Here is a 12,654-nt window from a genome sequence, read left to right as displayed (position 1 = left end):
CGCAGCACTGGGTGCAGGCTGCTCCCTGGGGGTTTTGGGCTGTCCCTCAGGGCTCTGGGATGGAGGCTGCTGTGTTCACCAGCATGAAGGTCTCACTGGCTGCCTGCTTATCCTCTGCTGCTCGGGCTGTGCCGTGGCACTCGCCTGGGAGGGATCTCAGCGCTGCCGTAACCTTTGCAGCCCGCAGGAAAGGTGACTTCCATTTAGTTCTAAATTATGACATTATTTTATTAGATCTTTAAACTTTATTTAAATTTTTTATTTTAAAAGGGGGAGGAAGGTATCATATTTTAATTAGTAGCGGTGCCAAAGGAGTCCTAGATTAATTATTTGAAATCACTCCATCCAGATGGTTTTAATTTTCACAGCAGGGAACCGGCATCTTTTTAAGGTGATATTTTTCAAATTAAAATCAGCTTGGATATTACTCATACTGGCTGCAGAGCAAGGGGGGGGGGAAAACGAGCCAGTGTGCCCTGTGTTTGTCCATCTGAGCAGGGGCTGCAGCGGGGACCTGCATCAGAGGGGTGTAAGCTGCCGGCTGTGCAGCGGGACCACAGCTCACGGCTCTCGTGCTGGAGGGTTTGGTCGGTGCTAGCTCCTACTCTGGCTGGCCAGAGCCTGTGTCTGGTGCTCAGAGTTGCTCTCAGCAGCTTTTTACTCTCAGCTGCAGTGGACAGGGAATGGCTTGCAGCTCAGAGGGAGCTGTGCTGTCCTGTCCTTGCCTGTATGGAGCCCTCACCTGACCCTGTGCTGGGTGGCCCTGCACCAGCTCTCGTGCCTGGGTGGTTTGGCCGCTGCAGATCCGTGGTGCTCTGGCTGTTGGCCATGCTCCTGGACCAGGCTTTGCTGGCCCCATGACCTTCACTCCTGTGCTAGCTGCTGGTCTCCCTCTCTGACGCTGACCTCCATCCTCTGCTCATGTGAGGAGAAGCCCTTCCAAAGTCACCCCTTTAAAGGCAGAGAGTCCCACCTTTGCTGTTCCCTTGCCTGTTAGTGCTGCATTGCACCTGAGCAGCCTCCCTGAGCTTCCTGGAGCAGTGGGCACTCACTGAGTTCCAACCATGCTGTCAGCCTGCCCTTGAGGAGCTGCCCCTGGCCCTGTGCCATCATCCCCTCCTGGCTGGCTCACCTTGATATCCTTACTCTGACAGGTTATTTCTGGCTCGTGGCCCTTCCTCACAGAGTGGTCACAGGTTTGATACTGCCTTGGCAGGTGAGGGGACAGAGTGGGCAGCACCCAGCTGTTGCTTGCAGGCTGCTCCCCATCACAGATAGCCAAAACCATGATGTGTTTCTGAAAAACTTCCATAAATATCCATATCTGTGCATGATTGCAAGTAATACTCTGCTGTAATACAGACATTATCCCACTTGCTGTCAGAAAGAAGTTATAATTTAAATATCCCCTGTGATAGCAGGTTTAACAAATACATCTAAATAAATGTAAGCAGCTAGTAACTGGAAACCCCTGAACTTACAGATGTGACTGAGCTGCGAGGGGAAAACTGTTTAGGGCCCTTGTGAGTTAAAGGTTTGTGATATTTGCACTGCTGCAGAAGCCAAAAGCTGACTTTACAAGTGGGAAAAATATTAATGTGTTTAAATGAAACAAACTCCTATTTCTATCCCCATGGTAAATCCTTACAATGAACATATTTGCTCTTAGAGGGCTTTAAAGTTTGAAATATGAATGCCAAAAAGAATGTGACTTTTTGCAGCACAGATCAAACATTCTGCAGAGTTTGGCAAAAGCTGCATTTCTACGGCGAGGCTCAGGACTTACAGGCGTGAGTATTTCCAGAGCAGGAGCGTGGAGCTGCACTTGCTGACACTCACACATTCTTGCATTGTGTTTCAACCATGTCTCCTCTCTCCCCCTCCATGTCGGAGATGGATCTGAACCAAAATGTCCAGTCTGCCTGATTCTGCCTCTCCAGGGAAATTCCTGGAATCCGAATCTTGAGCATGACTGGAATTTCTGTTTAGATTAGAGATGGAATAAAAGGCTGAATTTGGATCTGTCTGGGTTTTTGAGACGATGATGATGGCATGCTGCTCATCTGAGTGCAGCCTGGCCCCTTCTGCAGGTACAGCTGTGTCAGAGCAGGGCGTTCATGGAGATGCAGCAGAAATCTGTCCTCTACCCTAGCTCCTGGTGATGCTGCAAACCAGCTCTGGCATCAGGAACCAGCAAGACACTGAGATTGACCACATTTCTCCCGGCTAGAGCAGGAGAGCTGGACTGCCAGAAAGCAGTTTGTGACATCCTGGAAGCACAGCCAGGCATGGAGGATATCTGCAGGGTGGGTGTGCCTCAGACAGAGCAAGCAGTGCCAAATTTCTCCCTGCTAGATGCTGGACCTTCAGGAGATCACTGTGATGTTTTGCACTGGAGTGTGCAGCTGAACCACTTCTGTGCAGTGTTTGAGGGCTGCTGGCTCTGAGGAAAGGATTTCCCTTCTCGTCATGCTAATCTTTCATCTTCGTGAGAATAAAGTCCATGTTCTCACCCTCCAGGAACCCTCCTGCAGCACAAAGAAGAGCACTGTCATTGGAACAGGCTGCCCAGGGCAGTGGTGGCATCACCATCCCTGGAGGTTTAAAAGCCATGTAGATGTGTCACTTGGGGACAGGGTGTGGTGGTGGCCACGACAGTGCTGGGGGAGTGGTTGGACCTGATGATCTTGGAGGTTTCTCCAACATAAGCAGTTCTCTGGTTCTGTTAGCACTGGGCTGATGTTGCTGATGAGGTGATGGGGTTGGTGTGGACAGATGGAGCCCACACGTGTGTGGGTCATTCTGTGCTAAACCAGCTCTAAACCCAGAGTCTGTGTGTGGCAGTGAGAGGAGAGGGTCAGCCCTGCGCCGCACCAGGCCGTGAGCACGGCCGCTGCGTGTCCCCGGGGCTGTGCCCGTGCAGAGCACCCCGGCGTGCTGTGGGTCAGCCGGGCAGTGGGACAGAGCCCTGGGGAGCTCTGCACCCTGGGACCTCATGGGACCATGTTGGTAAATGCTTTCTTTTCTTCTTCCTTTCCAAGCCCAGCTTCTAGTGGAAACAGACACTTTTGGCAGCCAAGTCCGGATCAAAGGGAAGGAGACCGATTTCTACCTTTGCATGAACAGGAAAGGCAAGCTAGTGGGGAAGGTAAGTGTTTCCTATTAATTCATTTGTAACCTGAGTGTTACCTTTAGCAGCCTCCTCGCGGCTGTAATGATGTGTTCGAGCTCCGCCTGTCAGCCTCAAATGAGAAGCAGGACGGGGCATGTGGGGTTTGCAGGGCAGCTCTCGCTCTCCCAGGTGCTCTCCTGAGCGTTCTCCCGAGCCTCCCCAGGTGTAAAACGAGCCCTGCAGCCTCAGGGGCTCTGCAGTGGTGCTGCAGGTATGGACGGGGTCGTGCTTCACGTGAGATGTCACCTCAGCATCCCAGTGCCACCTCCACAACACCTTCCTCACCCGATCTCTCTTTGGGGGGACATTCAAATATGGATTTCCCCCAGAATTCCTTTTGGAGAAATTCAGAATAGAACGGCAGGCAGAGCTCTGTGCTGGTGGTTCGTGCTGGGCAGAGAAGGCTCCTTCCTCGCAGCCAGGAGCCAGGGAATGGTGTGGCACAGCCAGGGCTGGAATCCGAACATCCTGCTGGGGCTGGGCCTCCCGCTCCCAGCGCTGCAGGAGTGTTTTACTGTGGATGCCCCCCCAATGGAAGCATGTAACAAATTACAGAGTGTTCACTCCTCCAGCTTAACTTCTGTGCTGAAGTAATATTTTTTGTGAATTGACTTGTTTTTGTAATTCACACAGTCCTTCTGTATTGGCATGGCTGTGGGCTTGCCAACCAGGCAGAGGCTTGTGCAAAGCTGAAGTGCCACCAAAAAACAAATGTCAAATAAAATATTCCAACCTTCAAACCTCACTTTGCACCACCAGGAATTCAAATCTAGCATCTTTGTGGCTGTAAAAAAGGGAAGCTGAGTTTTGTTTTGAGTCAAGGCATTGAAAGCCATGCTCCCAAACAGAAACCAGAAACCAAATGGCTGTGGTGAAAAATTATTTACTGTTGTGGTCCCAGGAGTGACACCTGTGGGACACTGCCTTCCCTGGAGGATCCCTCCCGCCTCCCACTTGTGTTTCCTTGGGCAGCAGATGCTCTGTGGAGGCTAAGCCCAAGTTGTTTGCTGCCAGCCAGGGCCCTGTGCCTGACCTGCTTTGCAGCTGCCTGTCAAGGCAGGAGGCATCCAGGGCACTGCTTAAAATCAGGGAGAAATGGAAATCAGTGCTCCGGGAGGGCTGCAGCAAAGCAGCCAATTCTCTCTGCTTCCTGCACTCGTGCCACCACCCTGCATGAGACCCCACTGTTTGGTCTTGGACAGGGACATTAATTGTCTTAACTGGATTTAGATCATGTTGGATGCTTTTGAAGGTTGCACTGGACACAAACCTGCCTTTGATTTCTTTGTGCCTTAATTTTCCATCCTTTAAATGTGATCATAACATTTTCCCCTGAAATGCTACAAGGATAATTTTGTTAATGTTTATGAGGTGCTGATACCAGTCATGGAGACCTTAGAAACACTCAGATGGGGTAAAATGAGCAGAAAACCTTACCTTTTCTTCAGCAGACCTTGCCCCAGGCGGGTCAGCAGCGGCATAGGGCAGCCCACAGCCTGTCCTGTTTGGCACTGAGCGTCCAGGAGCATCCTGGCAAAGTCAGCACCTGTTTTTCCAAACATGCAGTATGTTTGTATGTAATTAAGGCTCATCCCTTGATTTGGCCCAACTGGCAGGGCAGTTCTTTAGCCTGTCACCTTTCAGGCAGTGTGAACCTTTTCTTTTTCCCCCGATGTGCTTTTCATAGTGTCGAGTTGGCAAATGCTTTGTTACAAAGAATAAATAAGCCTATTCCTGTAAGTACTGCTGCCTTCCCACCCCAGCCTGTGACAAGTTCCTGGAGCAGCTGACCTGGGCCGGAGGGAACGCGGCATCGGGAAGGAAAATGTTCCAGACGCATTGCCCATATTAACAGCTTCTCATGAGCAAAAAAAGAAAACAATAGCATGTCTTCTTGATACCAAGGAGTGTGGTTTTAATTAGTGTCATAGCTTCAGCTCTCTTTGTGGCAAGAGTTTGAGGGAATGCTTTTTAGCCTGAATGCTCTAAACAGCTAGTAAGCCCCAAGGAAAACGTGAGATAAAAGTTATGCCTGGGCTTATACAAATATTTAAGTTCAGTCTGGGGGTGGAGGGGAATGAAGCCCACGAAGTGATTGTTCCACGGTTGTCCTGCTATGTTCGTTTGGCAGGAGAGGAGCCATGGGACCAACCCGGGCCTTTTTCCCTGCTCGCTTCCCATTGCCTGACACTGCATAATCCCCAACAAGACCAGCACATGCCATCTGGCTTTGTTCTCCTCCTCACTCAGCAGTTTTGGATCCCCCCCAGCTGAAAACCTGCTTTGAGTTTAGTCCCTTTTGTGTCCCATAATCGCCTACAGAGAGTACCACGGTCAGGAGCAGGTTGTTGTTGTTGTTCTCAGCCAGAACTGGTGATGAACACAAGAGCTCCAGAGATGGACTTTTCCCCACCTTGGAGCTGGTTGTGTTGCAGGGAAGCAGATTAACCCCCTGGGGGTAAGAAGAGCAGCCTTTGTGTGTTTATATTTATTTCTGGTAATTGCACCCCCACCAGAGTTTCCCAGCAGAGCCATCTGATGGAACCTGCTTAGGAGTCCCAGACCTCGGGGGTTTTGCCTCTCTCAGGCGTTGTGTGTGTGTGTGTTCACAGCCAGCAGTGACCAAAGGGCTTGGAGCTGTTTTGGGCTGGCTCCTGGCTCTATGTAACAGCAGCTGCTGGGGTCCCTGGAACTCTGTGTGATGCTTTGGAAAACTGGAGACAGGGGAGGTGTGGTACAGCAGTGACTTCTCTGTCTGGCTCTCTGTTAAAGATGAGCAGCACCCGGGGAAAACAGACTGGAGTGTGGTTTTTTGTGGATTCTTGGTGTTGTGTTGAAGAATGCCCAAGAAATATATGATTTTATCTCTTTTTACTTCTGCCCATATGTTTCTTTGCCTATGCGTTTTTGCTGCTACATAAAAATTGTAGGTCCTGACTTTTCCAGTCTTCCTGAAGTTTTCTATGGACCACTGAACTTTATTATAAAATAAAGAATGGTTTGGGTTGGGAGGGATCTTAAAGGTCATCTCGTTCCACCCCTGCCATGGGCAGGGACACCTTCCACCATCCCAGGCTGCTCCAAGCCCTGTGCAGCCTGGCCTTGGAATCTTGCAGGAATCCAGGGGCAGCCACAGCTTCTCTGGGCACCCTGTGCCAGTGCCCTCAAAGTAAAGAATTTCTTTCTTATATCTGGTATAAATTTGCCTACTTTTGGTTAAAGCCATTACTCCTTGTCCTATTGCAACACGTCCTGCTATAAGCTTTGTCCCCGTCTTTCTTTAACCTCTTTTAAGTACTGAAAGGCTGCAATAAGTTCTTCCTAGAGACCCCTCTTCTCCAGCCTTTATGGTGGAATCAGACTACAGGGAGAGAGATTAAAATATGAAAATTCAGAACAAGAATGCCAGCTGCTTTTCTGAGAAACTTTTTTGTCTTTTTAAAAAAATTAGGAATCCTATTTATTTATCTCAGGCTCTTACAAACACGGGGGGGGGAGCACTCTCAAAGGTGCAGTTCTTCTTCCAAGGAGAGGCACGATGTGACTTGTCCACTTGTGACAAGGCACAAAGTCATCTAGAACACAAGAACTCTGAATACTGGCAGTAATTCAGTGCTAGGGGCAAAGAGGAGCTGATGGTCTCTTTGGAGGAGCTCTTGAGTGTCTAACTGGTTCTCCTGCGGAGTCCTTCTGTGGTTCTTCTCTCTGCCTCAGCTTCTCTTATCTCGTGCATTGAGATAAGGCCATCAGTGAAGTGGAGATCTCGTGTTTGCTGAAGGCTGGCAAAGGTAAGTCTTTGAAGTCTCCCAGAGTGAGGAATGGCAGCCTGGGCTGAGCAGGTGGCTCTTGGCTGAGCTTGGCTCCAGCTGCTCTTGCTGAGCCTGTCCTTACAGCACATCCAGGCTCTCTAGAACTGCAGGAGGCTGCAGAGATTGCCTTCCCCTGCCTGTCCCGTCCTCCGGCAGGAGAGCGTTTGCAGTCGGGGCTCTCTGTGACGCCTGAACCTTCACACCATGGCCAGAGCCTGCCCCTCCCTTGGGCACGGCCGGGGTTGGTGGTGGCTGCATGGGGAGCAGGGCAGAGCAGCTCCTGGCCCCTGGCAGTGTCTGCAGGGAATTCCCTCTGGTTCCCTGACATCCACCCGTGGGATGAGGCAGTCTGGTCAGTGCTCAGGCTGCAGCAAGTGTCCATGGGGAGGGTATTTCACCCTCCCACCTTCTTTCAAAGATCCTCAGTGATCTGGTGTCCACACACCCTCAAAATCATTGCAGTATAGGAGCATTATTTTTGTAAAAGTGTTTTAATGAGTTTGATTTTATTCCTCCATTCTCTGAGCTGAATGTGAGCAGTGGGGAAAAGCCGTCTGGTGAAGGGTAGGGAGCTGTGGGCAGCTGGGTGGCTGAGGCAGAGCTCCAGACTGGTGACAGAAAATTTAGGTGCCTCCTGGGGACGTGTCCCTTGGCACCATGTCTGCAGCACTGGAGCCCTCCCAGCACTCCCAACGAGCAGTGCTGGGCTTTGGTGCCCGAGCACAGTCCAGCTCCTGAAAAAAGCTGTGCAAAGCATGGCCGTGCCAGGGGCATGCCCTGGGGGCAGGGGGCAGGAGGTGGCAGGGCTGTGCTGGCCACCAGGGCCTTTCCCCAGCCCTGACCAGCACCACTGTGCTGGTGCCACTGACAGCAGAGACCTGCCTCTCAGACACAGCATTTTTTCTGGTGTGATAACTGCTTTCCAAGCCAATATATTTCTTAATGTTACCAGAAAGTTGCTAATACCATATGGCAAGGCTCTCTGTATTTTTGCAGGACAACAAACAAATTGTTGCTAGATGCCAGACTGCTCTGGCAGAGCTTTATCACTGATGCCTGCCAGCAGTAGCCTTTAGGGGATAGTAATAATTCGGGGTTGTTTACATTACAGCTTTAAAATAGGGGTTTTCTTGAAGCATGTGTGTGTTTAGTCAGGAAAGTTGGCTAAAGAACTCTGACAGCATCAAAGACTGAAGGTACCCAGTGTGGCCTGTAAATGTGCTCTTGGCCTCTGTAACTCCTCTGGCCCCACAGGAGAAGGAGCTGTTGTGTCACAGGAGCTGGGGGCTTCAGTGGGAGCCACCCTTTGAGGGGCAAGGAGACACCAGGGGATTCTCCAAAGCCTTTTTGCTGCACCTGGAGCAGACTTTCATCAGCTGGCTTTGGTTGAGAGGGAGGCGAAGCTTTCTTGAAAAGCTGTCTTTGAAACGCTGCTGGTGGAGAACCAGTTCATCACTGCAGGGCTGGGGGCTGAGACAAGGACACTCAGGGTGAGCCCCGAGCCTGGTGCCCTTTGCATGCCCCAGTCCCGATGGCGTTTGGGTGCCAGCGTCCCTGTTGTCCACCTGTGCCAGGGCCATGCCGGGCGCCAGGGGTGCTGCAAGGTGCCAGAGGTGTGTGGGGAGGGCAGGGGCACCCGGGGTGTGCAGTTTGGAACTGATGCAGTAGATGAGGTGTTTGCCCTCCTCAGCCTGTGTATTTAAAAACACACCTTACTGCATCTTGGATTCGGGGCAGGACTCTCAGTTTCACAGGGTTTGATGCTTATCCAGAATTTTTCCAGGAGTTGCATACTATTCGCGTTGCTTGAAAGGGGCTTGTAAAACCTAACAATTTCTGGGGCTGAATGGTGAATTTGCAACATAAACGTGAGCAGGATTGGCGGGGTGTCGGGTTCAATAGCACGCGCGTCGTGGATCTCTCTGTGACATGTTCAGCCGTAAACCATTCCAACTTGGCATCTCATGTGAAAGCAAAACTTGACATGGCTCTTGCTGGATCTCGCTCAGATCTTGTTTTGAACTGTGGTCTGGGTCTTTGCTCTCCTGTGAGTCTGTTTTAGTTTAAGTCATCTAAATAAACACATGCAGTGGACCCTGAAGCCAAGCAACCTTGGACCCTGCCGTACTTTGGGCAGGGAGACCTGATCCAGAACTGGTCTCAAGTGTCCAAAGATCTGGAATCAGGGCCTGCAGGACTGCAGAGGTCTTAAAATCAATGAGATGACAAAACCACTTTTATTTTGGTTGGGCCATCAGAATCTTCTGCATTCACCTGATCAGACTTTTTTCCTGCAACCTGTGGAAAAAAATTTGAATTATTGTTCTGAAAATTTAGAAGCTGAGATTCTCATGAAATTAAAAGTGGAAGTGGAAGCTAAACCACCCTCCTCCATTCTCAGACCCCAGACATTGCTGAGAAGCTGGAGAGGAGCTGCAAGAAGGGACCCTGGGGGTGCTGGTCCATGGCCAGTTGGATGTGAGTCAGCAGTGCCCTGGAGCCAGGAGGGACATCCCTGTCCTGGGGACATCAGGCTGGGCCAGGGAGGGATTGTCCCGCTCTGCTCTGGGCTGGGGCAGCCTCACCTCCAGTGCTGGGGCAGTTTTGGGCACCAAAAGATAGGAAAGTCACCTTTTAGCAATATGTGAACACCTCCAGTTAACTTAAGTTTCTCAGCACAGCCATAATTCTTCAAGTGTTAGCTCTGAAATAAAGCAAAGTGTCTTTTTATTAAAAAAAAAAAGAAAAAAAATCTTCATTATATTATTTTTATGATAAGGATTCTCAGTTGCTCTGCTGGGGATGTGAGCATTGTGTCTGGTCACCAGAGAGCTGTGTAACACGTTTACAGATTTATTGTGATTCCTCTTTAGGAAATGTCATGTTTCCTTTGGATATTCCTAGGAAGCCCCAGTTCTCTCTCAAACTGAGCTTTGCACAGTCAAGGTTCACTTGCAGACCAAGCTTGTGAGCTAGACCTCTGAATCTTTTCCTTATCCCGTGGCTGGAAGCTGTCTATCCCCTTCCAGGGAAGAAAACCATCTTCTCGAAAGCTGTGTGATAGTTTAATTTAATCCTTGCTGTGTTCAGGAAGCGTCACCATAAAGCTGCTGGCATCCTGTCCTCTGTGTTTCGTGGTGGCTGCAGCTGTGTATCCTGTTGGAATATTTCAGTTCCCTAAGGTTTAATGTTAATTAAAATTAGTGATGGGGATCCCTGAGCCCTGGTCATGCCTCGCCTTGTCTGGGTGGAGAGGGTGTGCTGCTGAATGCATCTGGTGCTGACAGTTATCAAGCTGGATTTAATTGCCCTCCTCAGAGCATCTCATCTCCTAAGTACAATTTGTTGTTGGTCTTGAGCATCTCTAAGATGAGGGTGATGTTTCTGCTAAGCATTCCTTAGCAAATACACTGAAGTATTTAACTGCCAGAGGGAACAAAGCAGTGCAGCCCTGCCTCTCTCAAATGGATGCAGCTGAGATCACGTTCAGGAGACTCCTTCTCTTCAAGGACTGTTTCTCCTTGGCTTGCAGTTTGGTTTTGGATAGGAGGTGAGAAAAAAGAGGCTATTTTTGCAGTGGAGAATAAAACCTGTGCTCCAACAGTAGCAAAATAGAGTCTGTTTGATATGGCAGAACTATTTTTAAGGTCAAGGAAAAGTAGATCTTGCTTAAATACATTTTTGTTCTTGAGATTCTCTTACATTGTCTTTTGGATACCCGAAGACAAGAAGTTTTCCTGAGGGAGGACAAGTCTCAAGTCTTGCATTTGCTGCATAGGGATGGAAGGTGGTCACTCACAGGCTGGAACAAATCTGGATGATCATTTTTTATGGATGGCACTTGATTTGATGATGCATTTCTCTCTTCTCAGTAATAGAACTTGACATGAAGAGAACTAATGCCATCCTGCATACAAGCAATGACCTTTCTTGGTTCTAAATTCCCCCCATTTCAGCTTGCCCCAGGGAATGTGGTGTTGATACTGGAATGTTGGCTGGATGAGATTGCATTTGTTTGAGATGATATCTTACAATGCCAGTGTGCATGTTTGTTTAGTGTGAATAAACCTGGGACTGACCCAGGACTTGCTATGAGGTCAGCAACTGCTCTAGTCCCGTTACCCTGCTCCACTTATCATCTACACCTGATGTTTTAAACAATTTTTAAAGAAAAAATTTCCTCTAGTGGCACAACTCTCTGTATCCCAGGATCCCTGGGGCTGGAAAAGCCCTCTCAGCCCATCAAGTCCAAGCTGTGCCCGATGCCCACCTTGTCCCCAGCTCAGAGCACTCAGTGCCACCTCCAGCCCTTCCTTGGACACCTCCAGGGATGGGCACTCCACCTCCCTGAGCAGTCCATTCCCATGTTTAACAAATTCCTCCTGATGTCCATCCTGAACCTCCCCAAGCCTGGTTCTCTGTCCTCTTGTCCTGTTGCTTGTTCCCAGGGAGAAGAGCGACCCCCACCTTGCTACAGTGATATGTTGAATTTAGGCCTACATGAAATATGCTGCTGCTCTTCGATGGCTTCTACAGAAAGTTCAGGACTGGCCTGTGGAGGCTGGAAATGACTGCAGGAAAAGAGCTCCCAGCAAAGCCCAGCAGAGCCCCTCACCAGCAGGTTGTGCTTTGTACAGAGGGGTAAAACACCTTCCTGTCCCTTAACATGTGTGGCCCCTCCCAGCTTACATGTAACTGGACCTGGTGGGTGCAGGTAACGGGAGATGCCATAGATGTGCTCAGATATCACATCTGAAGCCTGCCTGGGGATTCAGACCTCCTGAAGAGCAGTAGCTTCCTGCTCCAGGGAACCTGCAGTTTTGACTTAAGTTTCCTAAATTTTCTCTTGGTTTAATGAAGTTCTTTTAAAAAGTAGTAGATGTTTCTCCTCATTAATGGTAAGCACATGTAGCTCTCTGAGGTGCAGTTAGGAATGTCTGTCAAGCAAATGTGCATCTTTCCAGCTGAAGCCAACCTGGTTTGCCCTAGCTCCGGCCGTGGCCACCCTGCTGCACTGTTGGCAGGAGCCGTGGCAGTGATGGAAGGAGCAGGTGAGGAGGCCTGTCCTGGTGTGACCTCAGCCTTGCCTGGTTCAGCCCCACAGGCACTCCTTTCAGCCATGTCCTCCTGTTCCTCCTGTGACAGAAAGCTCTCCCAGGGCAATGTGAGGGTTACTGAACTTAGTTAGAAAAGTGGAATTTTGGAATGAAAGGTAGAAGGAAAGAAAAATTTTAAACTGTTCTCTTCCTTCCTTGGTTCCTGCAGCTTGTGTCTGGCACAGACAGGCACAGGGCTCTGCCAAGCCTGGATGTCCTGACCCACGCATGCAGGACCGTGCCCTTTTTCCCTGTTTTTGGGAGGGATGGGGTATTCCCAGCGTGTGGGGGCAGTGTGGGCAGTGCTGCTTTAAACGGGGCCTCTGGATGGAGATGTGCCCTCCATGGAGCATCTCCTCCGCGTGGTTTTGTGTTACTTCCCCGCCTCGTGAATGCACTTAGATGTCCTGTATACATAATTAACCTCTCTGCTGTGCTGGCAGACACTTTTATTGAACTGCCCATCATGACTCCTAAGTATTTTCCTCGGAGGATTGTGCAGGTTCAGAGGGCAGAGAGCTGGAGGAAACGCGCATGAGGCTGAGTGACTCTTGGCAGTTATGGATGCAGCTTCCCT

At 49.9% G+C, this 12,654-nt stretch overlaps 1 protein-coding gene across 1 annotated transcript in view; it reads left to right on the top strand.

Annotated features, from left to right (window-relative positions):
• The window catches only part of FGF18 (fibroblast growth factor 18), a 68,259-nt gene that overhangs the window by 48,010 nt on the left and 7,595 nt on the right, over positions 1-12,654 (top strand). The window contains exon 4 of the mRNA XM_008636752.2: positions 3,042-3,148. Coding sequence (XP_008634974.1) covers positions 3,042-3,148 — 107 coding nt within the window. The remainder of the gene's footprint in view (positions 1-3,041; positions 3,149-12,654) is intronic.

Source organism: Corvus brachyrhynchos, unplaced genomic scaffold, assembly GCF_000691975.1.
Source record: "Corvus brachyrhynchos isolate BGI_N302 unplaced genomic scaffold, ASM69197v1 scaffold616, whole genome shotgun sequence".
Lineage (NCBI taxonomy): Eukaryota > Metazoa > Chordata > Aves > Passeriformes > Corvidae > Corvus > Corvus brachyrhynchos.
The sequence above is the reverse complement of the archived record's forward strand: the minus strand, read 5'-3'. Positions and strand labels throughout refer to the sequence as shown.